Source organism: Mesoplodon bidens (genome assembly GCF_964165515.1).
Source record: "Mesoplodon bidens genome assembly, chromosome: 3".
Classification (NCBI taxonomy): Eukaryota; Metazoa; Chordata; class Mammalia; order Artiodactyla; family Ziphiidae; genus Mesoplodon; species Mesoplodon bidens.
The window spans coordinates 82,643,135-82,667,751 of NC_138178.1; the positions used below are offsets into that span (position 1 = coordinate 82,643,135).

At 41.6% G+C, this 24,617-nt stretch overlaps 1 protein-coding gene across 10 annotated transcripts in view; it reads left to right on the forward strand.

Annotated features, from left to right (window-relative positions):
* The window catches only part of LOC308614814 (A-kinase anchor protein 13-like), a 360,148-nt gene that overhangs the window by 209,061 nt on the left and 126,470 nt on the right, over positions 1-24,617 (forward strand). The window contains exon 1 of one of the 10 annotated variants that reach the window (XM_081229550.1): positions 15,052-15,926. The exons of the other annotated variants lie outside the window; for them this stretch is intronic. Within the exon in view, the coding sequence (XP_081085676.1) occupies positions 15,846-15,926 (81 nt within the window). The 5' untranslated portion in view covers positions 15,052-15,845. Of the gene's footprint in view, positions 1-15,051; positions 15,927-24,617 lie in introns of those variants that run through there. 10 annotated transcript variants of the gene reach the window in all.

Consider the following 24,617-nt stretch of genomic DNA (forward strand, 5'->3'; position numbering starts at 1 on the left):
TATATAAAACTGAAGGCATTGGCTTTCATGCAGTCTCTCTCTATTTTTCTTTCTTTTTAAAAAAATTTATTTTATTGAAGTGTAGTTGATTTACAGTGTTGTGTTAATCTCTGCTGTACAGCAAAGTGATTCAGTTATACGTATATATACAGCTCTTTTCCGTTTTATTTTCCATTGCGGTTTATCCCAGGGTATTGAATACAGTTCCCTGTGCTGTACAGTGGGACCTTGTTGTTTACCTCTTCTATGTGTAATAGCTCGTATCTGCTATGTAACCCCAACCTCCCAGTCCACCTCTCCCCCCAACCCCAGCAACCAGAGGTCTGTTCTCTGTCTGTGAGTCTGTTTCTGTTTCACAGATGAGTTCATTTGTCGTATTTTAGATTCCACATATAAGTGATATCGTGTGAAGTTCGTTGTTCCCTTTCTGAGTTACATCACTTAGTATAATAATCCCTAGGTCCATCCATGTTGCTGTGAATGGCATTTATTTCGTTCTTTTTTGTGGCCGAGTAGTTAGTATTCCATTGTGTGTGTGTGTGTGTGATCTTTTTTATTCATCTTTTGATGAACATTTAGGTTGTTTCCACGTCTTGGCTATTGTGAATAGTGCTGCTATGAACATAGAGGTGCATGTATCTTTTCGAAGTACAGTTTTGTCCGTATACAGCCCAGGAGTGGGATTGCTGGATCATATGGCAACTTTATTTTTAGTTTTTTGAGGAGCCTCCATACTGTTTTCCATAGTGGCTGCCCTAGTTTATATTCCCACCATCAGTGTAGGGGGGCTCCCTTTTCTCCACACCCTCTCCAGCATTTGTTATTTGTAGATTAATGATAGCCATTCTGACCAGTGTAAGATGGTACCTCATTATAGTTTTGATTTGCATTTCTCTAATAATTAGTGTTGTTGAGCATCTTTTCATGTGCCTGTTGGCCATCTGTATGTCTTCTTTGGAGAAATGTCTGTTCAGGTCTTTTGCCCATTTTTTGATTGGGTTGTTTGGTTTTTTTGTTGTTGAGTTGTATGAGCTGTTTGTATATTTTGGGAATTAAGCCCTTGTCAGTCGCATCATTTGCAAATATTTTCTCTCAGTCCATAGGTTGTGTTTTCATTTTGTTTATGGTTTCCTTTGCTGTACAAAAGCTTCTAAGTTTGATTAGGTCCCATTTGTTTATTTTTGCTTTCATTTCTATTGCCTTGGGAGATTGACCTGAGAAACCATTGGTACGATTTATGTCAGAGAATGTTTTGCCTGTGTTCTCTTATAGGAGTTTTATGGAGTCATGTCTTGTATTTAAGTCTTTAAGCCATTTTGAGTGTATTTTTGTGTGTAATGTGAGGGTGTGTTCTAACTTGATTGATTTACATGTGGCTGTCCACCTTTCCCAACACCACTTGCTAAAGAGACTGCATACAGTCTCTTAAGCTAGAAAGCTTTCATCCCAGATTCCTCCTTCTTAGCAGAAATCAAAAAAATTTTTTTCAGTCAAATTTAAGTTATCACTTCAAACTTCTGGGTTAGATATTCATCTTCTCTCACCTGGACTCTTTGGTTTCCTTACCACTAATCTCTTTCTGCCTTACAACTCAGCAGTTCTTGAACTTTTTGGTCTCAAGATTCCTTTATACTTTAAAAATTATTGAGCATTCCAAAGAAATTTTGTTTATATGAGTTGTATCTTCAGTTATTTACCATATTAGAAATTAAAATGGATACATTAAAAATATGTCATTCATTCACAGTAACAATAGTAAACCCACTACTTGTTAACATAAAGAGCATATTTTCATGAAAAATAACTTTTCCAAAACAAAAACAAATTTAGAAGAGTGACATTGTTTTACTCAAACTTCTGGCTCTGTAGAAAACAGATTCTCATATCTCTTATTCATTCAGACTGTTGCAATAGGGAAAATCCAGCCTAACACAGATATATGCTTGAAAAGGGAGGAATATTTTAATAATTTTCTCAGATAATTGTGATATTCTTCTTTGATATTAGATGAGAATTGACAAATTGTAAGTTCTTCAAAGTTATCTGTAGTGTGGAATCTGAAATCATATCACTGAACTTTCTGTACTCTAGCGCATTAAAAGCCACTTGGTCTATCTTGTACTTTGAATGGATTTTTTTATCCATGCATGATTTTCTAACATCATGCATTGGTCATTTGGGAAATGTTGATTCACTGAATAATACAACTCTTCCAAATGTTGAACATTTCATTCTACAAATCAGAAAGTCACCAATCTCATCTGAAATGTCTTTAAGTATTAGTAAATTGGCAAGTTCACAGTGGCAGATACAGGTTTTCAAATATCTCATTTTCCCTTGAAAGTCTGAATTTTATCATTAGCAATAAATACTGCCAGTTGCTTCTTTTGAGAAACAGATTCACTTTGTTCATTTTCAGGAAAATACGCAAGTGCTGAAGAGCCATGCTTCGTTTGCCAGTCTTCCTTTCAAATAAAAATGTTGTTCCATGACACAAGTGTCTGCATCAGCTCACAACTTAAAACAATTGCACAGGTGATTTTCCTCAAGACAGCCGTAATACCTCCATGACAGAAGTATTTTATGTCTACTTTCCATTTGTCACACAGAGTATCAAAAAGATGAGTATCTAAAGCTTGAAATTGAATGATATTAATAATGTTTACAGCTTCATCAAGGACATGCTGTGTGAAAATATTTCTTTGTTTTTGTTTTTCATACTATGAAGAATATCGCGACTGCTGGTTCCCTTTGGTACCGCTGCATTGGTTTGTGCTAAGGCCTGTCAGTGCAAATGTCAACCCAGTAAAAGGGCAAATGACATCTTAGGATTACTGTGAAAATAGTTGTGACCCCACAGATCCCCTGAAGAGGTCTCTGGGCCCCTGAAGGTTTTGCAGACCATGTGTTGAGACCCGCTGCTCTGGCTCATGTTAGAGATTCTTGCTTAACTTTGTGGTGTGGCATGGACTTCACAGTCTGGCTCCTGAGATTACTCAGACGGTACTGTCAGCTCTGCTGTTCTGTTCCACAGTCCAGCTGCCAGCCACGCCAGACCCCTCTTTATCCACGAGGTATTCTCTGCCTGAAGTGTATCCTTGGAGCCTACCTGGGCACTTACTCTTGGATTCTTTAAGACCCTTCTCAGAAGCGCTGCCCCGTGCTGCACTCCACACTCTCTCAGGCCTCCTGTGTACCCTTCTCTCACTATCTTTACCCTCTCTGGAGCACTGGGTGGTGGAACTGTGCTGGGAACCGTGAGGCCTGCGCAGTACCGCACCTCCTGATAGGGGCGCTGCCTTAGCCATGTTTCGTGGGCAGGGACCTGCCACGGTGTCTCACACATGATGGGCATTTACAATGTAGGATGCCTGGTGGGTATCTTGAAAGAAAAAGAAACACAGGAAGAACTTTGGCAAGGCAGATTTCTAGTTAATTGACAGTTTTTTTGTAGGTGTGACTTCAGTGGACTTTACCTAAGAGTATACTTCATTTATCAATTTCTCTCCTTAGGGCACTGATAACCTTAAGTAGTTCCCTTTCTTTTAAAATTCTCTGTCCTATTTTCATAGCAAATATATTTGAGGCTTTTACGTTTTGTTAGTTCAGCTTAAAAATGGTTTAATCAGTATGGCAGGAGTTGCAACTATAAACTAGGTGGAGGGCTTCCCTGGTGGCGCAGTGGTTGAGAGTCCGCCTGCCGATGCAGGGGACACGGGTTCGTGCCCCGGTCCGGGAAGATCCCACATGCCACGGAGCAGCTGGGTCCGTGAGCCATGGCCGCTGAGCCTGCGCGTCCGGAGCCTGTGCTCCGCAGTGGGAGAGGCCACAACAGTGAGAGGCCCGCGTACCGCAAAAAAAACCCCAAAAAAACAAAAAACAAAACTAGGTGGAGAAAAGGCAGTTCCTCATTGATAACCCATTAGTATGAGTATTTGGCATTGAACCTCTATGTAGAATTTGGAGAGTTGCCTTTGTAGTGACACAGAATAGGTCAAAGCTGCTTTGGGTTTATCGGTAACAAGTTTAGAGGCATAAAGCCATTAGAATTCAGACCCAGGAAAACTCTACTTGTATGAAAGAAAGATAGTAACAGTAGGCCATATTAAATAATACTGTAATACTGTGCTCTTTTGAAGACTACTAATACTTATTATTATTACATCCTCACAGGGAAGCAAAAGAGAAGTATTAATAATAATCTTATAGATGGCAAGTTGCAGGGACAGAGCAAGGCCTTTTCTGTGTCCTTCCTGCTCAGTGCTGGGGACTCAGGGAGTGACCCTCATAATACTTTATGCTCTTATCAGTTACTTACACTATCTCCATGGGTTCCCTGGTTTGTTAGATGTACTGTCCTTGACATAGTACACAGCAGTCAGTGCTGTGCCATTTTCTGAGCCATTAAACATACATATGCACACACATATTTTTGGAGAAATTATCAAAATGCTTCCATGAAACTTGGTCCTGAATTGACCGTTGTGTGCAGAGTATGTATATTTTTAAGTTTCGAGGCGAACAGCTTTTTTTTCTCTCTTCAGGGTTTATATTAAAAACATTCACATTAATTTTGAAAAGAGACATAGGCATACTTAGGAAGGTACTGGGATATCAGTTGGTTAAAAATTATGAACAAATAAAATAGTAACCCCCAAATTAGTATGTATTTAGTCAGACAGATCTCCAGCATGGATAATCTTATAGAGCCCACCCAAACTGCAATTTTTATTAAAAAAAAAATTCAGGGTAGGCAGAGAATTCTGTTCTTTTACTTGCTGATTAAATTCTGACATGTCCCATTTATTGATAAGGTCTAACTAATGCCATTTGTTTGTGGTGAGCAGAGTAGATCCCTTTTCTCTAGTGTGTGTCTCTGTATCAAAAATCCAGGGGTTGGGCTTCCCTGGTGGCGCAGTGGTTGAGAGGATGCCTGCCAATGCAGGGGACATGGGTTCGAGCCCTGGTCTGGGAAGATCCCACATGTCGCAGAGCAACTAGGCCCGTGAGCCACAACTACTGAGCCTGCGCGTCTGGAACCTGTCCTCCGCAACAAGAGAGGCCGCGATAGTGAGAGACCCACGCACGGCGATGAAGAGTGGCCCCCGCTTGCTGCAACTAGAGAAAACCCTCGCACAGAAAGGAAGACCCTACACAGCCAAAAATAAATATAGAAAAAAAAATCCAGGGGTTATATACATTTATGAATAAAGGAGCTTCTGAATCTAGGTTGCCTGCACCAGTTTGATCTACTCCTGAGAATGGGTTACCTTGCCTGAAAGTTCCTCTTCAGACAAAGAGATGGATATTTATTCATTCACATAGGAACCGTTTGTTGAATGCTAAATAAGCCCCAGAACCTATAGGAAAGCCAAAGAAACAGATGTCTCGGTCCAAGAGACTTGTACAACAGGTACCCAGATAACTGTGATAATCTGTGATTTAAGTGTGATAGGAGTGCTAACGCAGTTCTAATAGAGTTGGAGGAAGGACAGGGCCAGTTTTTGGTTTTTTTTAATACAGAATCACATTTTTTAAAAATTATTATTTATTTATTTTGGCTGCACTGGGTCTTTGTTGCAGCGTGCGGGATCTTTTAGTTGCAGCATGCAGACTCTTAGTTGCGGTGTGCATGTGGGATCTAGTTCCCTGACCAGGGATTGAACCCGGGCCCCCTGCATTGGGAGCATGGAGTCTTACCCACTGGACCTCCAGGGAAGTCCCGACAGTTTTTTGACTGAGGTGTTCAGTGGAGATATCAGGATGTGATGGCATTTGAAGGGGTCTTAAAGACTTGACCGGTTTTGCTTCTGTGGGGAAGAACAGGAGGGCAGGGTCCAGGACATGGAGGTAGCCAGATGTCACAGCTAATCTGAGCACAGTAAGTTGACTCGTGTGACTTCAGTGGAAGAGTTTTCCAAGGAGAGGTGAGAGGAGAGACCCGAGAGGCTGGCATGGTGCTAGGCTTTCCTCCCAGAGTCACCTCCAAGAGCCACACGCTGTCTGTCCCGATGGTGACACTGGTATTTCGGCCATCTGGGTGGGGACTGTTCAGGGATACTTTGAGTTCCGTCCAAATTAGGCACTTGGGGATTGGCCAGGAAAAAAATCTATAAATATCTGTCTTTTACTTCTTTCCCTTTGCTTCAGATAAAGAGACTTTTTTTCATTTTTTTCCCAAGGCTAACTCTTCCATCTGAGTTCCCAGTCCTATCTTGACCTTAAATTTTAAAGAACTGTTTCTGTATAAAACAGCTTGGCATTCAGATGCATAGTAACTCCTTTAGTCTTAGCTTCTGGGGCAGCTACCTACCTTCTCCACTTATCAGAGGAAAGAGAACCTAACTTTTCCCTCTGTCTGCTTTCCTGTCTCATGATACAAAATATTTTCAGAGGGAACATGGTGGTCTGAATCAAAGCAGAGGTGTTTTCTTCTTTCAGCTGTATCTTAAGTCAGAATTTTCAGTTACTTGTTTTTTTCTTATATGCTCCCTTGTAGGCTGACTTAAATACCTCTTTAAAAAATAAGGCAAAGATATAGCAATGATAATAAAATAAAAAATATTATCACAACTAATACTTATATAGTACTCATGCCACAGGCATTATACAAAATACTTTATGTGTATTCATTCCTTTATTCCTCATAGCAACATTTTTCTTTTATCAATACTATATGTCTTGGGACTTCCCTGGCGGTCCAGTGGTTAAGACTCCGCCTTCCAATGCAGGGGACGAGGGTTCAGTCCCTGATTGGGGAGCTAAGATCCCACATGCCTCATGGTGCGGTCAGAAATTAAAAAAAAAAAAAAAAAAAAAAAAAAAAAGTACTATACGTCTTTATTATTTTTATCTCCTGACAGTAGTGTTAAAAAGTAGGTTTTCTTCTTGAAGGATTTTTCTCTTTTCCCTTTGTTTTGTCTTTTGGACAATTGATATAAAGAGCAAGTTATACTTCTTCATTTTTGGGGAAGGCTTGACTGTACTGGCGTGTGTTTGCCTGGGAGGGATGAGGGATGTCTTCCATGGGAAGTTGAGTCATTTTTTGGCTTGTCCGACTGACTGACTGTGCTAGAGCTGTTCTTTTTGCTGTGAAGTGAAGAATAAGAATAAGTTGGGTGACTAAAGTAGCACATTCTCATTTTATGGGAGATTCAAATTTTTCCTAAGGATATGGTTATTTTAAACACGAGTTTTCATGTCTGGCCAGGATTTTTATCCTTTAAATCTAGAACCTCTTTTAGACTACTCACCTTTTGTGTATGGATAACAGTGACAAACACTTTTTCTCTCCTTTAATAACTGAATCTGGTTAGCCTTTTGAAAAGTCTTAGGATTATGATTGTGGTAAGAAACAAATGCATAATCAGTAACTCAGCCAGCCTTTGGATGTCTAGTACCGTTTTTGGCACTCTGGGAGAGATTTAAAAAGTACCTGTTGCCTTTAAGGAAGTCACCATTCTACTTAGAGTAAGACTAACATGCAGCAGCAGGAGCAGCAAGGAAGAACATGGGACAGAGCACCGTAAAGTCAGTGCGGCAGAGTCTAAGGACCATCTTAGTTCACAGTACAGTGTTAGAAGGAGAGTTAGAGCAGGCAGAGAGCCAAACTAGAAAAGTGGGATTTGAAGGATAGATTGTGGTTAAGGTGGAAGAGACACGGTAGGGAATTCCAGAAACCACGATTGTCCTAAGAGCCAGGGTCACTGAGGTAGGAAGAAGCCCATATCCTAATTGTGGAAACTTGAGAGATCACCCGTTTACATATCTTGAGGAATGACAGCAAATGAGGTTGGATAAGGATCATGGCATAGTATGATATCCAGACAAGGGAGATTAGACTCGATGAGGCAGGCTAGAGACTTACTTGTACAGCCTTTCTGAATTACAGCACAGATCATACCGCTTCTGTGCTGACACATCTTCGATGGCTCCCTGTTGCCTCTGAATAGAGTCTGAACTTTTTAGCACGGCATCATATTCTTCCATAATCCAGCCTGGGAATGCTTTTCCAGGCCAGAGCCATAGCGCTGCTGTCACAGGAATCTGATGCAGGTAGTAGACGGCTCGCTTGTCCTCTGTCCTACCTGTGGCGCACCAACGTCTGCACCTTGTCTTACAGTCTTCGTTGGGGATGCCTGCCTCCTCCCTCCCATTTTCTCTCTTTCTGTCCCTTTATGTTAAACCACCACCTTCATGAAACTTTTCTGCCTAATCAGTTTAGTCAGAGATCTTTATTCCTTGCTGAAACCCTACATTTCATTTGTACTACCCATGCCGTATTATATTTCGTACCATTGCCCCTGCTATGTTTCCTTGAGGTCCCAGAAATGTCTCACCCATCTTTGTATCTCTCGTAACACCTCACAGAGCACCATAACTTTGGCAGAGATTTAAATATTGTTGAACAGATAAATAAATTTGGCTAATATTAGCTAGTTGGCTACTAGTTGGCCATGATATGCTGGTGATGACAGACTCCCATGAGGAAATTCTCGTCCATAATTGTCAGTGTTGTTTCCTTGACCTCATTGCCTTTGTTTTATAGAATGAGGTTTGTTCTTATTTCCATAGATGATCATATGGAAAGGGAATTTCTTACTTGTTGGCTGTTCCTTCTGTTTCCATTGCCTTGCCAAAACGCTGTCAGCCCTGCTTCCCTGCTCTAGGTATTATGAAACCTTTGTTCATATTCCTGACCAAGATGCAGTGTGTGCACTCAAGTGTTCTCTTTTGGTCTCTGTGACAGGATCTCTTGGAAAGAATTGAAAGAACGGGCATAGAACTCACTTTGTGTTAATGGTCCTTTTTCTCTGTTAATGCTTCATTTACTTCTCAGAAAGTTTTTTACACACTGAAGTGTTTATTTCCAGGTTAGCCATCCTGTAGCAACCATTGTTTTATAATTCACTATGGCACTTTGTCTGAAGGGTAAAATGTCTTAAGAGAAAACTGGAAAAAGCGAACGAAGTGTACAGGCAGAACTTAAATTTTCCCCTGTGAAATGGTAGAATATTGAAATTCAACTTTCATCACTCTGCTACTACACCAGAACTTGCCCTCACCAAGCAAGGTCCATGAAACATTTACATACCAAAACCCAGATCTCTTATTGGCTTGACTTTTTCACAACATTTGGCACTGTTTACCATTCTTTCTTTCTGTTTCCTCGATGTCACATCTGTGTGTTGACTTCCAAATTGGTGTGCCCAGCCCCAGCTGTTCTCCCGAGCTCCAGACACAGACGTTTATGTTACATCTAAAGGGAGATGTTCTTGTAGTACCCTGTGATTTCTCTATTCTGGCACTTCTCACACACATTATTGTAACTATTTAATGTCTGTCTGGTTCTCTGTTACATTCTCAGTACCGAAAATGAGGTGTTCAATGCATATTTGTCTAATGATTGAACGAATTTCATTTACTGAAAAGCTTGTTGAAGATTCAGGACGGTGACACATGAGAAGTTGTAGTTTACAATCACAACAGTATTATGGATTTTCCATGTAAAACTTCTTGGTTGTTTAAATTGTTACTGATAGTAAATTTGCCCTTTTTAGCATCCTTAAGCAGTCTAGGTTTTTAAAATACTAATGTATTTTAAAGCCACATTCCTTGGGAAACTGAAAATTCAACCTAAAAAATTAAATGTTTACAAATTATCTAGTAGACTTTAAACAAGGAAAGATGTAAAGTGAGTTTTACAATAAAATCACAAGATTATAGTATGGAGGAGACCTGTTTTGACACGTCCAACTAAGAAAAGATATGAGAAGTGACTTACTTTACCACAAGCTTATATACTTCTAATGGTGTGGTATTCGTGTTAAGAAAGCCAGTTGGATCTCAATCATCCCAGTGTACTCAACACCAGAGGGTTTTGTTTTGGTGTTCGCATCACAAGAAGGACACCGACTAACTAGAGAGCCCTCAGTCGGGTACCCTGTGGCATGAGGAACAGTTGTGGGAACCATGATCCAGAAGAGAAGCTTTGAGGAGGGTAGCGAGTCGTAATAAATATCTTCAGATATTTGAAATGCTGCCATAAGAAGTAGCTAGTGTTTGTTCCCAAGAGGAGAACTAGGAACAGTACACCCGTTCATTCTAAGGAGACCTAGAGAACAGTTGTCAGTATCCAGAAATCTTTTAGTCTCTATGCTGGATGTGTTCATTCTGATTATTATAACATATTACCAATAGTGAGAAGCTATTAAAAAAATTAAATATCAAGTATTAAAATGTTGGCAAAGAAGTTGAGTCCGTTGAATGTAATGACACACTTTTCTATCTGTACTTTCTAAAATTAGGAACCATTTGTCATTTTTATTGAAAAAATAAAATCTTTTTCTATCCTTTGGCATTTGTATAAAATCAAATGTAAGAGTGCCAATGATATGAGTAACAAATTCTAAGTTTTCTTTCCTCAAATTTTAACTTACATTTTCTCCATGATAGTTTCATTTCTTTCAGTTTAGGGGATTACTCAAGACAAAATCAGATGCATATGGAAAGAAAGATTTACAGAACCGAGTTTAATGCAGATTCGTTTTATTAGCTGTGTGACCTGATACAACTGACTTAAAACTCTGAGTGCGACTTTTCTGCATCTGTAGACAGTGGTGTTTCACCCTGTAGCTTTTTATGAGGAATAAGTGAAATTGTACATGTGGAAGCACATGGCATACAGGAAGCACTCAGTGAATGTTGTTGTTATTAATAAATCTTGCCCCAGAAGACCTGTCCTAGAGGTTAAACTATCCTATCACCACTTTTCCAGATGAATTCTGATTCGGCTTTCTCCCTTTCTCCCCTCCTCCTGCCTTTTATTTCACCAAGTTGTTGGTAATTTTAGTAAAATTTAACATTTGTGTGCTTGTTCCACGAGACCTGTTTCCTGTGAGGAGCAAAGGTTGGTGGAGAGACATTTTTAAAGCTTTGTCTTGTCTTACTTCCATCTTAGTTACTTTTTGCTATTGTTATTGTTGTCAAACAGCCTGCTGCTACCAGCTAAATTGTGTTAAGGTTTCTTCTTGAAGAAGTCAAGAAAGGGTTAAAGCTGAGGAGCTGCCTGCTGCCGCCAGATGGTAGTTTGAGGAGAATTGCTGGTTGACTGGTTGCTTGCCCTTTAGGCCTTCCCCTTCTCCTTTATTCCTTTAACCTTCTTGGAACCTCCAAATCTGGGAGTGGAAGAAAAGCCAGAGGAGTGGGGACCTTAGGCCTCCCTCTCCTGGACCAGTAGTGCTTAAACACCTAAATTGAAATGAAAAAGGAAATCCTCGCTGGAAACAATGCAGCTGTTGTAAATAACCCCCATCTTCTCTCAATTACTCAAAAATCTTATTTGGAGCAGACTGTTATTTTAAGCAGACTGGAGTTGCTCATGTGGAGGCTATAATAATAAAAATAATACAATGTTTTATCTATATTTTAGTAAACTTTGCCACCAACAAATGTGTAGCTCTGGATGACTCACTATTTTTTAAGTTAATGAAATCATAGGTTAATGAAAATTGTTGACTGTGGTAGACGTTTCCTTCCTTTTTATTTCACATGAAAAGTGGAGGTGGAAAATATAATTAAGCAAGAATATACTACATGTTTTCTACAACAGATTTTGAGAGAATTTCTCAATCCCTTTTTCTTTTTCCTCTGCATCTACCCACATCCTATGAGCCATATGGCAAGTGATAAAGATTTGTTAGTCTCAGACTGACCATATCCGATCAAGAAAGAACTTCAGATACGACCTAGTGTCCAGCCCTTCTCATTTTCCAGTTCTGGAAACCCAGGTCCAAGAGTCAAACTAATTATCCCAGGATGCTCAGTGAGATAGTGGCACACCTAGGAGTGGAAAGAACCTTTGATTTTCACCTTGTGCTCCTTGCAGAGACGAAACTGACCATTGGTGGGTCTTTTAGCCAGTGACATGCTACTACTTTATGTTCACTTTGGGGTACAGGACAAATGTTTTAGTAGCAGTAGACACCCCTTTCCCTGCCCCAGTGCTTGCTGGCCTTTGTGTTCTGTTTGGATCTTTCATATACCCACTAAGTGGTGTCCTAATTCAGAAACTTTGCTATGAGACTTTATTTTTTTTAATTTATTTTTTTATTTTATTTTTTTTGCGGTACGCGGGCCTCTCACTGTTGTGGCCTCTCCCGTTGCGGAGCACAGGCTCCGGACGCGCAGGCTCAGCGGCCATGGCTCACAGGCCCAGCCGCTCCGCGGCACGTGGGATCTTCCCAGACCGGGGCATGAACCCGTGTCTCCTGCATCGGCAGGCGGACTCTCAACCACTACGCCACCAGGGAAGCCCACTCTGAGACTTTAGATAGTGTTCTGCCTTAACTGAAACAAAAGGAGCCAAGTAGAGTTGACCCATAAGAATGCTGAAATAATGTGGGTAAGGGTTAGACCTTAAGAGTTAAATATCAAGGGAAAATTTAATTCATGAACAGAAATGCTCTAGTTAACTTCAAATGCATAAAATATTTTTATACTTCATTTTCTGGAATCTTTAAGAATATATGTTGGGCCTGTGATATGAACAGACTTTAAGCACTTGAAGCTTCTATTGAAGAACGTAGGGCTCCTTCTTGTGGCTGGAGAGTGGGATGGAGGACACAGAAAGAAGGGAGAAATAATTAATCTTGTGAATAATTACTATTGTAAGAGGTTGTAAATAATAAACATATTTACTACAAGTTCCCAAAGTTAAAGAAAAGGAGAATATTCTTAAAACGAAAATTCATAGGTATCAGCTCTATGGTTTGGATGTAAAATGATTGGTTTCTGTGTTTCAAAATCCTAACAGAGTAACTGTTCAGTGGTTCCAGATGTTTTTGATAAAAACTTGGAATTGTCACATCAGCAGCAAAAGCACAGGACTACAGACTCAGTCTTCTGTGGAGAGTGCTGAACAAATCCAGAGGGGAAAGCAAAACAGACTCTTCCCCCGCCAGAGTATGTGTTCCCTACCCAGAGAATTTGTTCTCCAAGAAGGAACAAAATACTCAAGAACAATTCCAAATCCTTTTAATATATTTATGTGTACAGAAAAAGGAGGAAGTCTCGATTTCCAGCCTGTAGCACAAAGCCAGCAGATCATCAGAAATACAGAAATTAATCTGTTTGTCTCAAAACAGTAATCTCGGCCATTTCAGACAATTGTATAACTTTGAAAGAGGTTTCTAATTATATGAACTTCTTGAGGACAGAGACCTTGTTCTTTGTTTCCTTTGTTTGCCTTTGCTGCAAGGCACAAAATATCTGTTAAATCAGTATAGATTATTTAAGTCAGGATTACACGAGGTTGGGAATAGAAAGGCTCTGTGGTGATTAAAGCATCTGTGATCCTTAGGGAGATGCCTGGAAACCTTGGAAGCAGGAAACATTTGATTCTAATTAAAACAGAGGGAGCGGCAGTGAGGAATAAACCATATTGAGGACAGAGGGGTGGCAGCTTTGTGTTTATATGGGGAGGAAGGAGAGTTCTAAATTATTGCTTGGTGAAAGTTCATACAGAAAAGATAATAAACTATCCATTTTCCCCTACACTAAAACCTAAAGGACCTTTCGATTTGTGCCCTAGACCACATAGTTTCAGAGTAGTTGTAAATCCCCGGCCAGGTTCCCACCCTTTCGGTAAGCCTGAGCTAGAATTTTATTTACAACTTTCTAATCTCTCTCTAATCATCTGTTTCTACTGTTTCCCATCATCACTCTAATGAAAAGCAACATCTGGTTCACTGTCCACGTTGGTAGCATCACAGAGCTAGGCTCACTGGGGGCGTGTGGGGAAGGGGAGGGGCTGTCTACCTCTCTGCAGTGGATGGAACAGTGTGGGACTGGGCTCAGTGGCTGCGGTGTGTTAGGTAGAGGGGGAGATGCGTACTAGCAGGATTCGCTGCCTTGCTCTCCTTTGAGCTGGTTAGCTACTTGAATGCCTGGCCAGAGGAGATGGTGACTCATCAGACCTTCTCTACCCCTTTCATAGCTCCTGGAAAGCCTCATCACCAGCTCTGTTTGTGATATTGACAGAAATTTAAGTATTAAATCTCTTCTTTCCTTCCACTGTGATGTTTGAGTCCCCTCATTCACACTCTAGCCAAGGACTCCTCTGGCCACTTGAGGAAAGTGCCAGCTGCCTGATGCTCCTAGAAGGAGAACATCTTTGGAGTTTTACTTTCTCCACTCTTCCCTTTTTGTCCCCCTCAGTTCCTTCTCCTCCTTTCCCTCCCAGATCATTTATGACCCAGGTAAGAAAGTGAATTCTGGAACAGGTCTGCCCCTGAGAATCTTGGCTAGGGTGGGGCTGGAGGGCTCTTGGATAGTAAGAGAGCGGGCGCACAGAGTGGTAGAGCCACACTCCGGGCTCAGTTAATGTGAGTGGTGGCTGTCGGGGGAAGAAGTCCCAGCCAGGTGACTCTTCTTGGTCATACGTACTGACACACATGCCTGTCATTCTACTTCTTTCCTCTAAAATTTTCTTTAAAGTGCTCCTCCTACCACCTCCCCATCCCTCCCTTCCTCTCCGCCAAGAAAAAAAAGCTGACCTCTTGATGATTTCTAAACCTTGTCAGTCACTTCTGTAACCCCTTCTGGATCCTGGAAACATAGCCCTGAAATATTGACTAGCATTTTTCTCATATTAAATCACTGACTTGCATTTGGCAGGGAGATGCAGTGTCTGCCTTGTGTAGTTTCAATTTCCCCGATTTCGTGGAACAGATAAGTGTGTTGAACTTGCCTGTGGTGTTTAGGATGACACCCCCTCCCTTTATTACCATACCTCCCCCGACATCAGAGCGCTTGGGGTGCATCTGGAAATGCCTGACAGAGCCTTTTTCATAGGGAACAGCGTGAGGAGGAGAAAGGGGAGGAGGAGGAAACGGGTTGGAAAAGGAAGCCTTGTTTTTCTCTTCTTCGTCTGTGGATGAATCACATTCCCACCACTGCCATTAGGTTTTCAAGCCTCCGAGGCTGCTGGTGCAGGGCTGAAAGGGCAAGTAGTAACGTTCCTGAGAGGCAGGGAAAAGGGGTGAGGGGTCTGGGGTAGGGAAGGGCCAGCGCCCAAGAAGGGAGGGAGCAAGAAGGGAGGAGTGGTCTTTTCCCCACCCCCTTTCGCTCTGCTGTCATTAGATATTTTCAACTGAAATCAGAAGCAAGCCCTACTGCCTGGCGAGCAAGAGGCTGACTGAAGACTCTTTACTTTGAACAGAATCTCGGAGCTTCAACTTTTTTTTTTTCCCTGTAAAGGAAAAATTGATTTTCCTTGTCTTTGTTTTTGTTTTATAAGCAAGAAGAGGATTTAATGAGAGAATTTTTTCCTATCATCCCTTCAAATTAGAGTTGTCTTCCCTTCTCTCTTTCTCTTTTCCTGACAAAGTACATACTGGATTTTTATTGCCTGCTTTGGGCTATTCCACCACGTGCGTCAGCCGTTATGTGTAGCCGGTTAATTCTTAATTTTTCCACTGGAATTATCGCCAGTGATGGAAATGGTGTGTGCTTCTCTTTCGGTCAAGATCTGCCTAAAGTATAGCATCTGGAAGCATTTATTGTTCATATTATGAATTGTAAATTGTAAATTCATCATCCCAGTGCTCTGAAGTCGCCAGGAAGTTCTCAGTCCGTTCAAGGAATTGGGATTCTGCTTGGTTTTCTTTAATTCATTTTTTGACCCTTTGAGGGTTTTCTACATAGAGGAGTCTGGAAGTCATAAATCCCCTCCAGCTCACGGAAAGAAATTTGGAGCTCTGCACTTGCGGGAGCGCGGTGGTCCCCCAGGTTGACAGTGGGTACATCTCCTGCATCTTACTTCCTCTCTTCTGCATTTGGACAAAATGTATGAACGGCACAAGAGGCGCTACAGCCTATGTGACATCTCCAAGGTGGACAGGACTGTGGACGTGGTGTTGCTGAAGGTAAGGGGCCACACTCCCTCCACTCCAAAGCTCTCAGGCTCTTCTGTCTCTGAATCCAGTAGCTGGATTTCCTGGCCCCCCTGTATTGGGAGAACGGCTGAGAAGTGTGTGTGTGTGAACAGTAGGGAGTGCTGGGTTGGGTTGGTGATTTCAAGGTTCTTAGCAGAATATCTGAACAGAGACAGTGGGGACTTCAGAATCAGCATTGAGCCACTTACTGCTTCAGTGTCATTGTACTTGCTTTAAAATGGATTCTTATGCTCAGGAGAACCTCATACTCTTGAAAATCACAGACGGAGAAGTTCACCTTCAGAGTTGCCCTTTCCTCAGATGTCTGTGTCCCTCTGTCCCTGTCATCTCCACCCCTCTCCTCCCAACCCCAGGCCCCCATCTGGGGGGGTATCTTTGTCAGTCTCTCTCCTTCTGCCTCTGTCTCTTTGTCTTTTGCCTGAGTCTTTTCTATCTGTTGTTTCTGCTGTCTCTCCTCACAGCTCTGAGGGGAAAGACAGACAGTACTTATTTCCTTTGGAAGGATCTCCAGTCAATCTATTTATTAAAGTGGCAAAGTGGCCCCTTTGGCTTGGTTTGACTGCTTTTCAGGTCTAGCCTTTGAATGTTAATAGCTGTATTTGTTTGTTTTCTCCTGGTAGTGATACTGGGTGTCTAAGCAAGATGGGGGCGGAGACTCTGGATGGCTGATTGCTCACAGAAGGCATCCTTGAATCTAAAATTAGTAATGACTCCTCCAGCCATAAGATGGGAGTCTGGGAATGTTGGACAACTCAAGGAGCACTTTTTGGAAGTTTAGCAGTTTTCTGGCCAAGGCAGGGGAAATTGGAAGCCAAACAAGTGCTTCACAGTTGCCAAGAGAACCTCAGTACCTGAACTTGTGGAGGTGTGGAGCCAGGGGAGTCCAGGCAAAGCAGTAATGTATCGCCCTGGTCAGGGAAATAGTGGAGCTCTTGTACTGATTTATCAATTCAGTGTATTACCTGAGACTCCTTAATTCTTTTCATTGGTCCATTGAGGGCAAGAAACGGCTCAGAAGGCTAGACACAGAAGTCAATGAAATAACACTACCACGCCGGACGAGGGGCTAGGTGGAGGAGTTGTGACTGTGGAGGGAGTGGCGTCTGTCCCTCCATGATCGCTGTCAGGTTGTGGTTTGATATGCCAGGCCGAGGCTGAGAGCAGTGGGCAACTTGGCATTTTGAACTTGATCCGAGGTATTATTCATTTTAGTTTCTCTGAAATGTGATTTCCACTGTGAAATCACAGTGATGTTTTAAAATTTTTGTCCTCATGTTTAGGAGAGCCTAGTTTTTAGAATCTTTATATGCTTGACTCTTTATTATTTTACCTGTCTGGGGGAAAAAGAAAGAAGGAAAATAGGGGAGGGAGGATAGAAAATCTCAATCTGAGTATCACAAGGAGTATATGGTACATTTAAACTAGTGCTAAAATGTTCAGTACTCTTCACTCTCATGGGACATGAAAGCCCTCAGGAATGGGGCTAAATTAGCACAGGCTTATTGGCCTCGTAGATGCTGTTTTACAGTTTTAACAAAACACTTTTATGTATGTTATTTCGTTTGAGACTTGACTGGTCAGGCAGCAACGGTTCCCCCGCCCCTTCATATGAAGAGATTGAGGATTCTCCTGAGCCAGGGTGAGGAACGTAAAGGACTTGAGTGATGTGATTTTTTTCCACAAGGCCACAGCTAATAACGGACATAATTAGGATTTTTTTAGATGTACCTGTGTCTGTATTATTTTTTTGCACCATACGGCCCTTACGCAATGAAAGATTTTCAGTAGAGGAAACTTCACTTCTCTGAAAGTAAGCATTTATTACAAATAAGTAAACACAAAGAGTCCTGAAAATATGCCATTTCCAGTTTGAAATGAGATGGGTGAGTTTGGTGCTGATTCTTTGCTTTGGAGACAGAGAAGGTGACATCACTGAGAGCTCTACACGAAAACTATATTAATGACCTGTTCGATGTCAGACGTGCTAGGTCCAAGGGGCACACGGGTCTTTAAAGTCCTCGTATTGCTTAAAGACAGGCAGTAAATAGAGAAAGAAAAAGTACAAATTACTGTTAGTGATTTGATAGAAATAAACAGTGTGCTCTGTGGGAATAATGGGAATCGTATTTCAGATAGAAGATCTTTCTGAGGTGCTGACATTTAAAAAACTGTTCTCCAGAGGATAAAGAGCTGCTGGAGCTATACCAAGGGAAGGCGTTCCATAAAGAAGGAACGGCAGATACAGAGGCCCTGAGGTAGGGAAGAACGGGCAGGGCCATTGTGATGAGAAAATACTGAGCAAGTGGGGTGGAGTCATAAGTAGGCCCTGGAAGGTCTGGGCCTTGACAGCCATGGTGAGGAGTTTGCTTTGCTTAGATATGTTACTTCTCTATTTTTTTTAGAAGATCATTCTGGCATGTGGGAGTCACTTAGGCTGCCATTATGCTAGTCCAGGCATGATGAAATGGCTTTGTGGTCTGAAGTGGTAATAAGTGGATGGGTATGAGATACAGGCATTTAATTTTTACATCATTCCTAGTATTTGTCTCATTTTACATATGGAAAAACAGATTCGGATAGTCAGTAATTTTCCAAAGTTCTCACAGCTCACACATAGTAGGTAATAGGATGCAACCCCAGATCTGATTGTTTTCAAAGTTCATGTTTTTTCTTGCTACCCTAGGTCTCATCTTTGAGTCAGCCAATTCCTCTTATTACATGAATATGTATATCAATTTTTATTTATATATATATGTATTTTTAAAAATCAAACTTTTTCTATTGAAAGAAGTCTTAGAAGTTATCGCAAGCACTTTTTTTCCCAGTGTGGGAATTCGTTCTACAACACTTTGGACAGGTGCATGATCTCATCTAAATTCATTTTGCCACACAATTTTTAGAATGATTTTTAGTCATTCAGAAGTGGTCTCCAATTATCTTCCATTTTGAATTTGTGTCTTTAACCAGTGGTGTTTTTTTTTTTAACATCTTTATTGGAGTATAATTGCTTTACAATGGTGTGTTAGTTTCTGCTTTATAACAAAGTGAATCAGTTCTACATATACGTATGTTCCCATATCTCTTCCCTCTTGCGTCTCCCTCCCTCCCACCCTCCATATCCCACCCCTCTAGGTGGTCACAAAGCACCAAGCTGATCTCCCTGTGCTATGCGGCTACTTCCCACTAGCTATCTATTTTACGTTTGGTAATGTATATATATGTCCATGCCACTCCAGTGGGTTTTTTTAAAAAAATAATTATATTGGGTGTATATGCCTCTTCAGTTCTCAAGTGATCATGTATATTTTCTCACTCCTTTTCTGTGGAAGATTGCTTTATTTTATAGTAAGGAGTTTGTAATTTTTTCATCTACTTACTATATCTAAACAGTGTCCCTCATTCTTACTAAATGCGCAGTAAGTTTTGTTAATTGAATGCGTTAATCTTTTAATATTTGTTCATGTTATGCAAACTATACTTAATGTACTGATGAGATTGGGGTAAGAACAGAGAGATGAATTATGACAGTCATCACAAAATTTAGATTGTGAGCCTATCCCTTTGGTATCACACATTTACAACTCCAGTCCCTCCCATTGGCTGAATAATTCACTGTAGATTAACTTCAAGATTCTGATCCTCTTTTTTTTTTTTTTTATTATTATTATTATTTTTGCAGTACACGGGCCTCTCACTGTTGTGGCCTCTCCCATTGCGGAGCACAGGCTCCGGACGTGCAGGCCCAGCGGCCATGGCTCACGGGCCCAGCTGCTCCACGGCATGTGGGATCTTCCCGGACCGGGGCACGAACCCGCGTCCCCTGCATCAGCAGGCAGACTCTCAACCGCTGCGCCACCAGGGAAGCCCCCTGATCCTCTTTTATATACCCATACTTTCTTGGGCTTATTCCGCATTCTGATCTGTTCCCTTTGTCAGTTCTTCACAGTTAGTTTCATGGTAGCTTTTCTGCGTCAAAGCCATCTCTTAGGATTTCCCTGAGGCTGGACACACTGGTCTTTATCCTCAGATCAGCTCTTGCTTCCCATCATCAGCCCCCAGCATCCCATCATCAGCCCCCAGCATCCTCTGAAATCTTACCTCCTTTCTGAATTTTTTTCTAAATACTAAGGTGTAGGTTGATAGTATCCTTTGGTCACCCATGCCGCCATCCCCCAGCCCAGTACACGCATACACACTTCTCTTCCTCACCTTATTGGTTACCCCTCTCCCCCAGTGCATATATGCCTTCTGGCTCTTATGGTCGATAAGTGGTTGGTAACTATGAATCATGTGCACAGAATGGGATAAGGAAGAATTTTAATTCTTGGCAGAGGCCCTTTGGTATCAACATGCCCATTTTCCTCAGCATCCTTCAAAAAGCTAGTATTGACCTCACAAGTTGGTGAATGATAGGACCCTTTGTCTGACATGGTTCAGTAGATAACTCATGAGCACATTGAATAAGAGACCACTCCTAACACAAGAGGATACCAAGTATCAGGAACTTACTGCAAAACTAGCATACCAGAAGGAGGGGAGTCGGAATCTAGGATTAACTGCTGACTTAAGCTGATTTTAGTACAGGGACCATTTCTGTTTTACTAGTTTTATTACTTTGGGTACCTGGAAAAACATTGCCTACTAATAATAACATGATTTTTCATGTTACTGATGATTTATTGAGAACTTACTTTGTCGCTAGTAATTCAGAGTATCAGATGAATGGTTAAAAGATTTGCAACCATGTTTTGCGTGCATTGAATAAAAATGTTCACAGAGGAGGATGACCCCCTCACCATCCTTGATGTTTGGGCAGGCCACCTGACCTCATTAGTGAAAGCTCAGAAGGAGTAGTTTGTCTTTAACTCCAGTGTCATTTTCCAGAGAAATACACATCCTTTAAAAAGTTTACTTGCTTTAAGACACTTCCATGCTGCTTCAAACAAAAGACGTAAGGAGGCTAAGGATTGAAGACAACTATGCCTGTCTGCTCAGTTATACTCAGATTCCCTGAAAAGACTTAGACTCAAGTGTTGGCTTCCATGTCCGGATGGAGGGGTTTTTGCTTCCTTTTGTTCAGCCTTGTAACTCTGGCTAGATCTCCTGAGACAGTTGCAGAGGAAGTAAATACAGGCAATGGCTGGGAAGGCTGGGTGTAACCATGAGCTGTATTATTAGGATGTTCAGATATAAACAGTAGCAGAAACACTGCCAAAAACAAGAGTTCTCTTTCCACTGAAAATATGTACAACTCTATTTTCAGACTGATGGGAACGCAACTTAGGTGTGGTTTAGATAATCACAAGGGATCCCAGGCTTCGTGACAGGAATGAAAAATTACCAGGATGGGTCGACATTTCTTTTTTTTTTTTTTTTTTTTGTGGTACGCGGGTCTCTCACTGCTGTGGCCTCTCCCGTTGCGGAGCACAGGCTCAGCGGCCGTGGCTCACGGGCCCAGCCGCTCCGCGGCATGTGGGATCTTCCCAGACCGGGGCACGAACCCGTGTCCCCTGCATCGGCAGGCGGACTCTCAACCACTGCGCCACCAGGGAAGCCCCGACATTTCTTTTGAATTAACTTCTCTTATCCCGTGTTCCATGTGCACTATAACTCACCAGGACTTTGGATGTTCAGTACTTGTAGTGTCCATGGTCTGGTTGTCATGGAGATACAACGTGGACAAAGGATTAAGTTTGTGTTTTAGCTAAAGAATCATAAATGGAGTCAGAGCCAGAAAGTGGTTTTTGGTAAGTTATTCCTCCAAAAGATGTGGATATTTAATGGCAGAATCTCTGTTTTCCTCATTTCCAACTACTTGCTAAACAAAATTTCAGAATCATTTTGAACTGTTTCCTCTCCTACCCATTCAATCAGTTGCCAATCCTGTATTTTGCTAATAATTCAAAGATTCCATAGGGCAAAACCTGGATAAAGGGGCTTATCATTAATCATTATCTTTGTTTTTCTCTTAAGCTCAAATTATTAGCAATCTCAACACTGCTGTTTCTTTCTGGTTTGTCTCCTAATTCTGCTGGCGATCAGAATCTTCTTCCAAGCCTAGTCTCAGGGCTGGCTAAGAAGAGTGTCGGTAATACAGAGAACCAGGTGATCATCCAGTAATGTAGAAACCTGAGTCTTAGAAGTCACCTTTTGGAAAAGAGACTAACATGAGAAGAGGTGTGTTATCATGTATATAATCAGGGCCTGGCATTTTCTCTGGCCCATAGCAGGCACTCTGACAATGTTTCAGGTGGAGCCACGTAGTGTGTGTGGCCTTTAAGTTATCTCATTGTGTGAGTGAGAAACAGGGGAGTTGTTGAAAAATAGACCCAAGACCAGGGTAAATGTATCTGTCACATCAGTGATTCTGAAACCGGGCAGAAGGAGGGAGAGATGTTTTGTAATCCAGTTTATTCTTAAACAGCTTACTTATGTATAATAAGCACAGTATCTTTCACACATGAATATGATCTGCTTGGTGTTGCTATTACTGTACACAGGATGTGGTTGAAAACGCTGATACATGTTTTGACATTCTTTCCACACTCCGTGCATAAGGAGTTTGTCTTCTGGTTAATGGCATTGACCATGATTGGTAGCATCTGGCCCAGATTACCAACACTCCTTCTGACTGTGCGGCTTCTTTTCTCTAAACAAGCTCACTTCTCTCTAACTGCTGCACACTCCCTTTTATTGGGGGGGGGGGTCAGGAAAATATACATAACATAAAATTTACCACATTTAAGTGTACAGTTCAGTGGCATTAACAGTACATTCACATTGTTGTGCAGCTATTATATTACCACTGTCCAGCTCCAGAACTTTTTCATCTTTGCGAACTGAAATTCTGTACCTGCTAAACAAGAACTCTTCATTTCCCCCTTCCCCCAGTCCCTGGCAACCACTATTCTGTTTTTTGGCTCTATGAATTTGACAACTCTAGGTATCTTATATAAGTGGAATCTTACAGTATTTGTCCTTTTTGTGACTGGCTTATTTCACTTAGCATAAGGTCTTCAGGGTTTATCCATGTTGTAGCATGTGTCACAATTCTCTCCTTATTTTAAGGCTGAATAACATTCCACTGCATGTACGTACTACCTTTCGTTTATCCATTCATCTGTTGATGGCCATTTGAGTTGTTTTCCCCTTTTGTCTATTGTGAATATTGCTGCTGTGAACGTTGGTATACAAATATCTGTTTGAGTCCCTGCTTTCAGTTCTTTTGGGTGTGTACCCAGAAATGGAATTGCTGGATCATAAGGTAATTCTGTTTAAGTTTTGGAGGAACCCCCTTACTGTTGTATACAGTGACTGTGCCATTTTACATTCTCAAGAGTTTACGTGCACAAAGTTTTCAGTTTCTCTGCATTCTCACCAACACTGGTTATTTTCTGGAGGTAGTTGTTGTTGGTGTGGTGTGTGTGTGTGTGTGTGTGTGTGTGTGTTTAATAACAGCCATTCTAAGACGGGTGTGATGTGGTATCTCACTGTGGTTTTGATTTATTTGCATTTTGTTAATCCACACTCAATTTTATGCTGTTTATGTTTGTAAGAAGCCAGCTTTCCAAGCTGCTTCATCTGTAGATGTGTGTTATCTAACATGTGTGCTGCCTTCAGTGTGTCTTTTCTCTTGGTGTGTTCTTCCTCTACTCTCTTACACATCCTTTTCACCTTTTACTCAAGAACAGATGAAGACAGTTCCAACCTTTCTCTCAATAACCATAACTTTGTTTAACCGTTTGGAAGACATCTTAACACTTAAAACTCAACACAGTCAAATAGAAGGCACCATCATCATCTCCTCTGGATTTCCTAAGTCTGTTAAATTGTGGATTTTTGGTTCCTCTTTCTCTCTCATTTCTGTGGGTTCTGCCCTTTGTACCAGCTTGCTGACTTGCTGCTGCTTCTGTGCTCCAAAGGCCATGTCCCCAGTCCAGGCACACGCTGTCTCCAGACCAGAGCAGTCTGGGCCCCTCCTGACTGGTCTTGTGTGTCCTGGATGTCCCGTGCTGCTTCTTTCCTCCCCACTGTCTGATTTTATCTGTACATTTCTACAGTTGTTTTCCTAGTATAATACTGCTTTTTTTTTTTCACTCCCTTGCTTATATAATTGGGGAGAGGGGTCCACCCTGGTAAAGAACAAAGCCATATCTCCCATTATTCTTCTTTCCTCAGTTTATACTTCTGGACACTCTTGGGCTTTTCGTGCTCCTCAGAAACATCTAAGGAAAAGTCTCTGCTCTGAGTTGTAAAGCTGTGCTCCAGAACCACTGACTGGACACATACATGTATGTTTCTGGGAAGGGGTCCATGGCTTCCCTCAGATTCTTGAAGGAGTCTGTGCCACCAAAGGCTGTGCACTCCAGCTCTGAAGCGTCCTGACTGTTTGCTCATCCTCATTGTCACGTGGCTGGAGTGCCCTGCCGTACCATCTCTCTCTTTTAAGCACACCTCCCCCGCGTAGGGCTTACCTCGTATACCACCAGCTTTGTTAATAAGCTTTTCCCAAATCTCTGAGCCAGAAATTATCTTTTTTTATACTAGAGACTTCCTTACCTCTCTGGGTTTCAGGTACTGGTTTACCTATTGTATTTCACAATCTAGTCTGTTTCCCAACCTGTAGTCCCCAGTTTGTGGAGTTATTTCATGGGGTCTGAT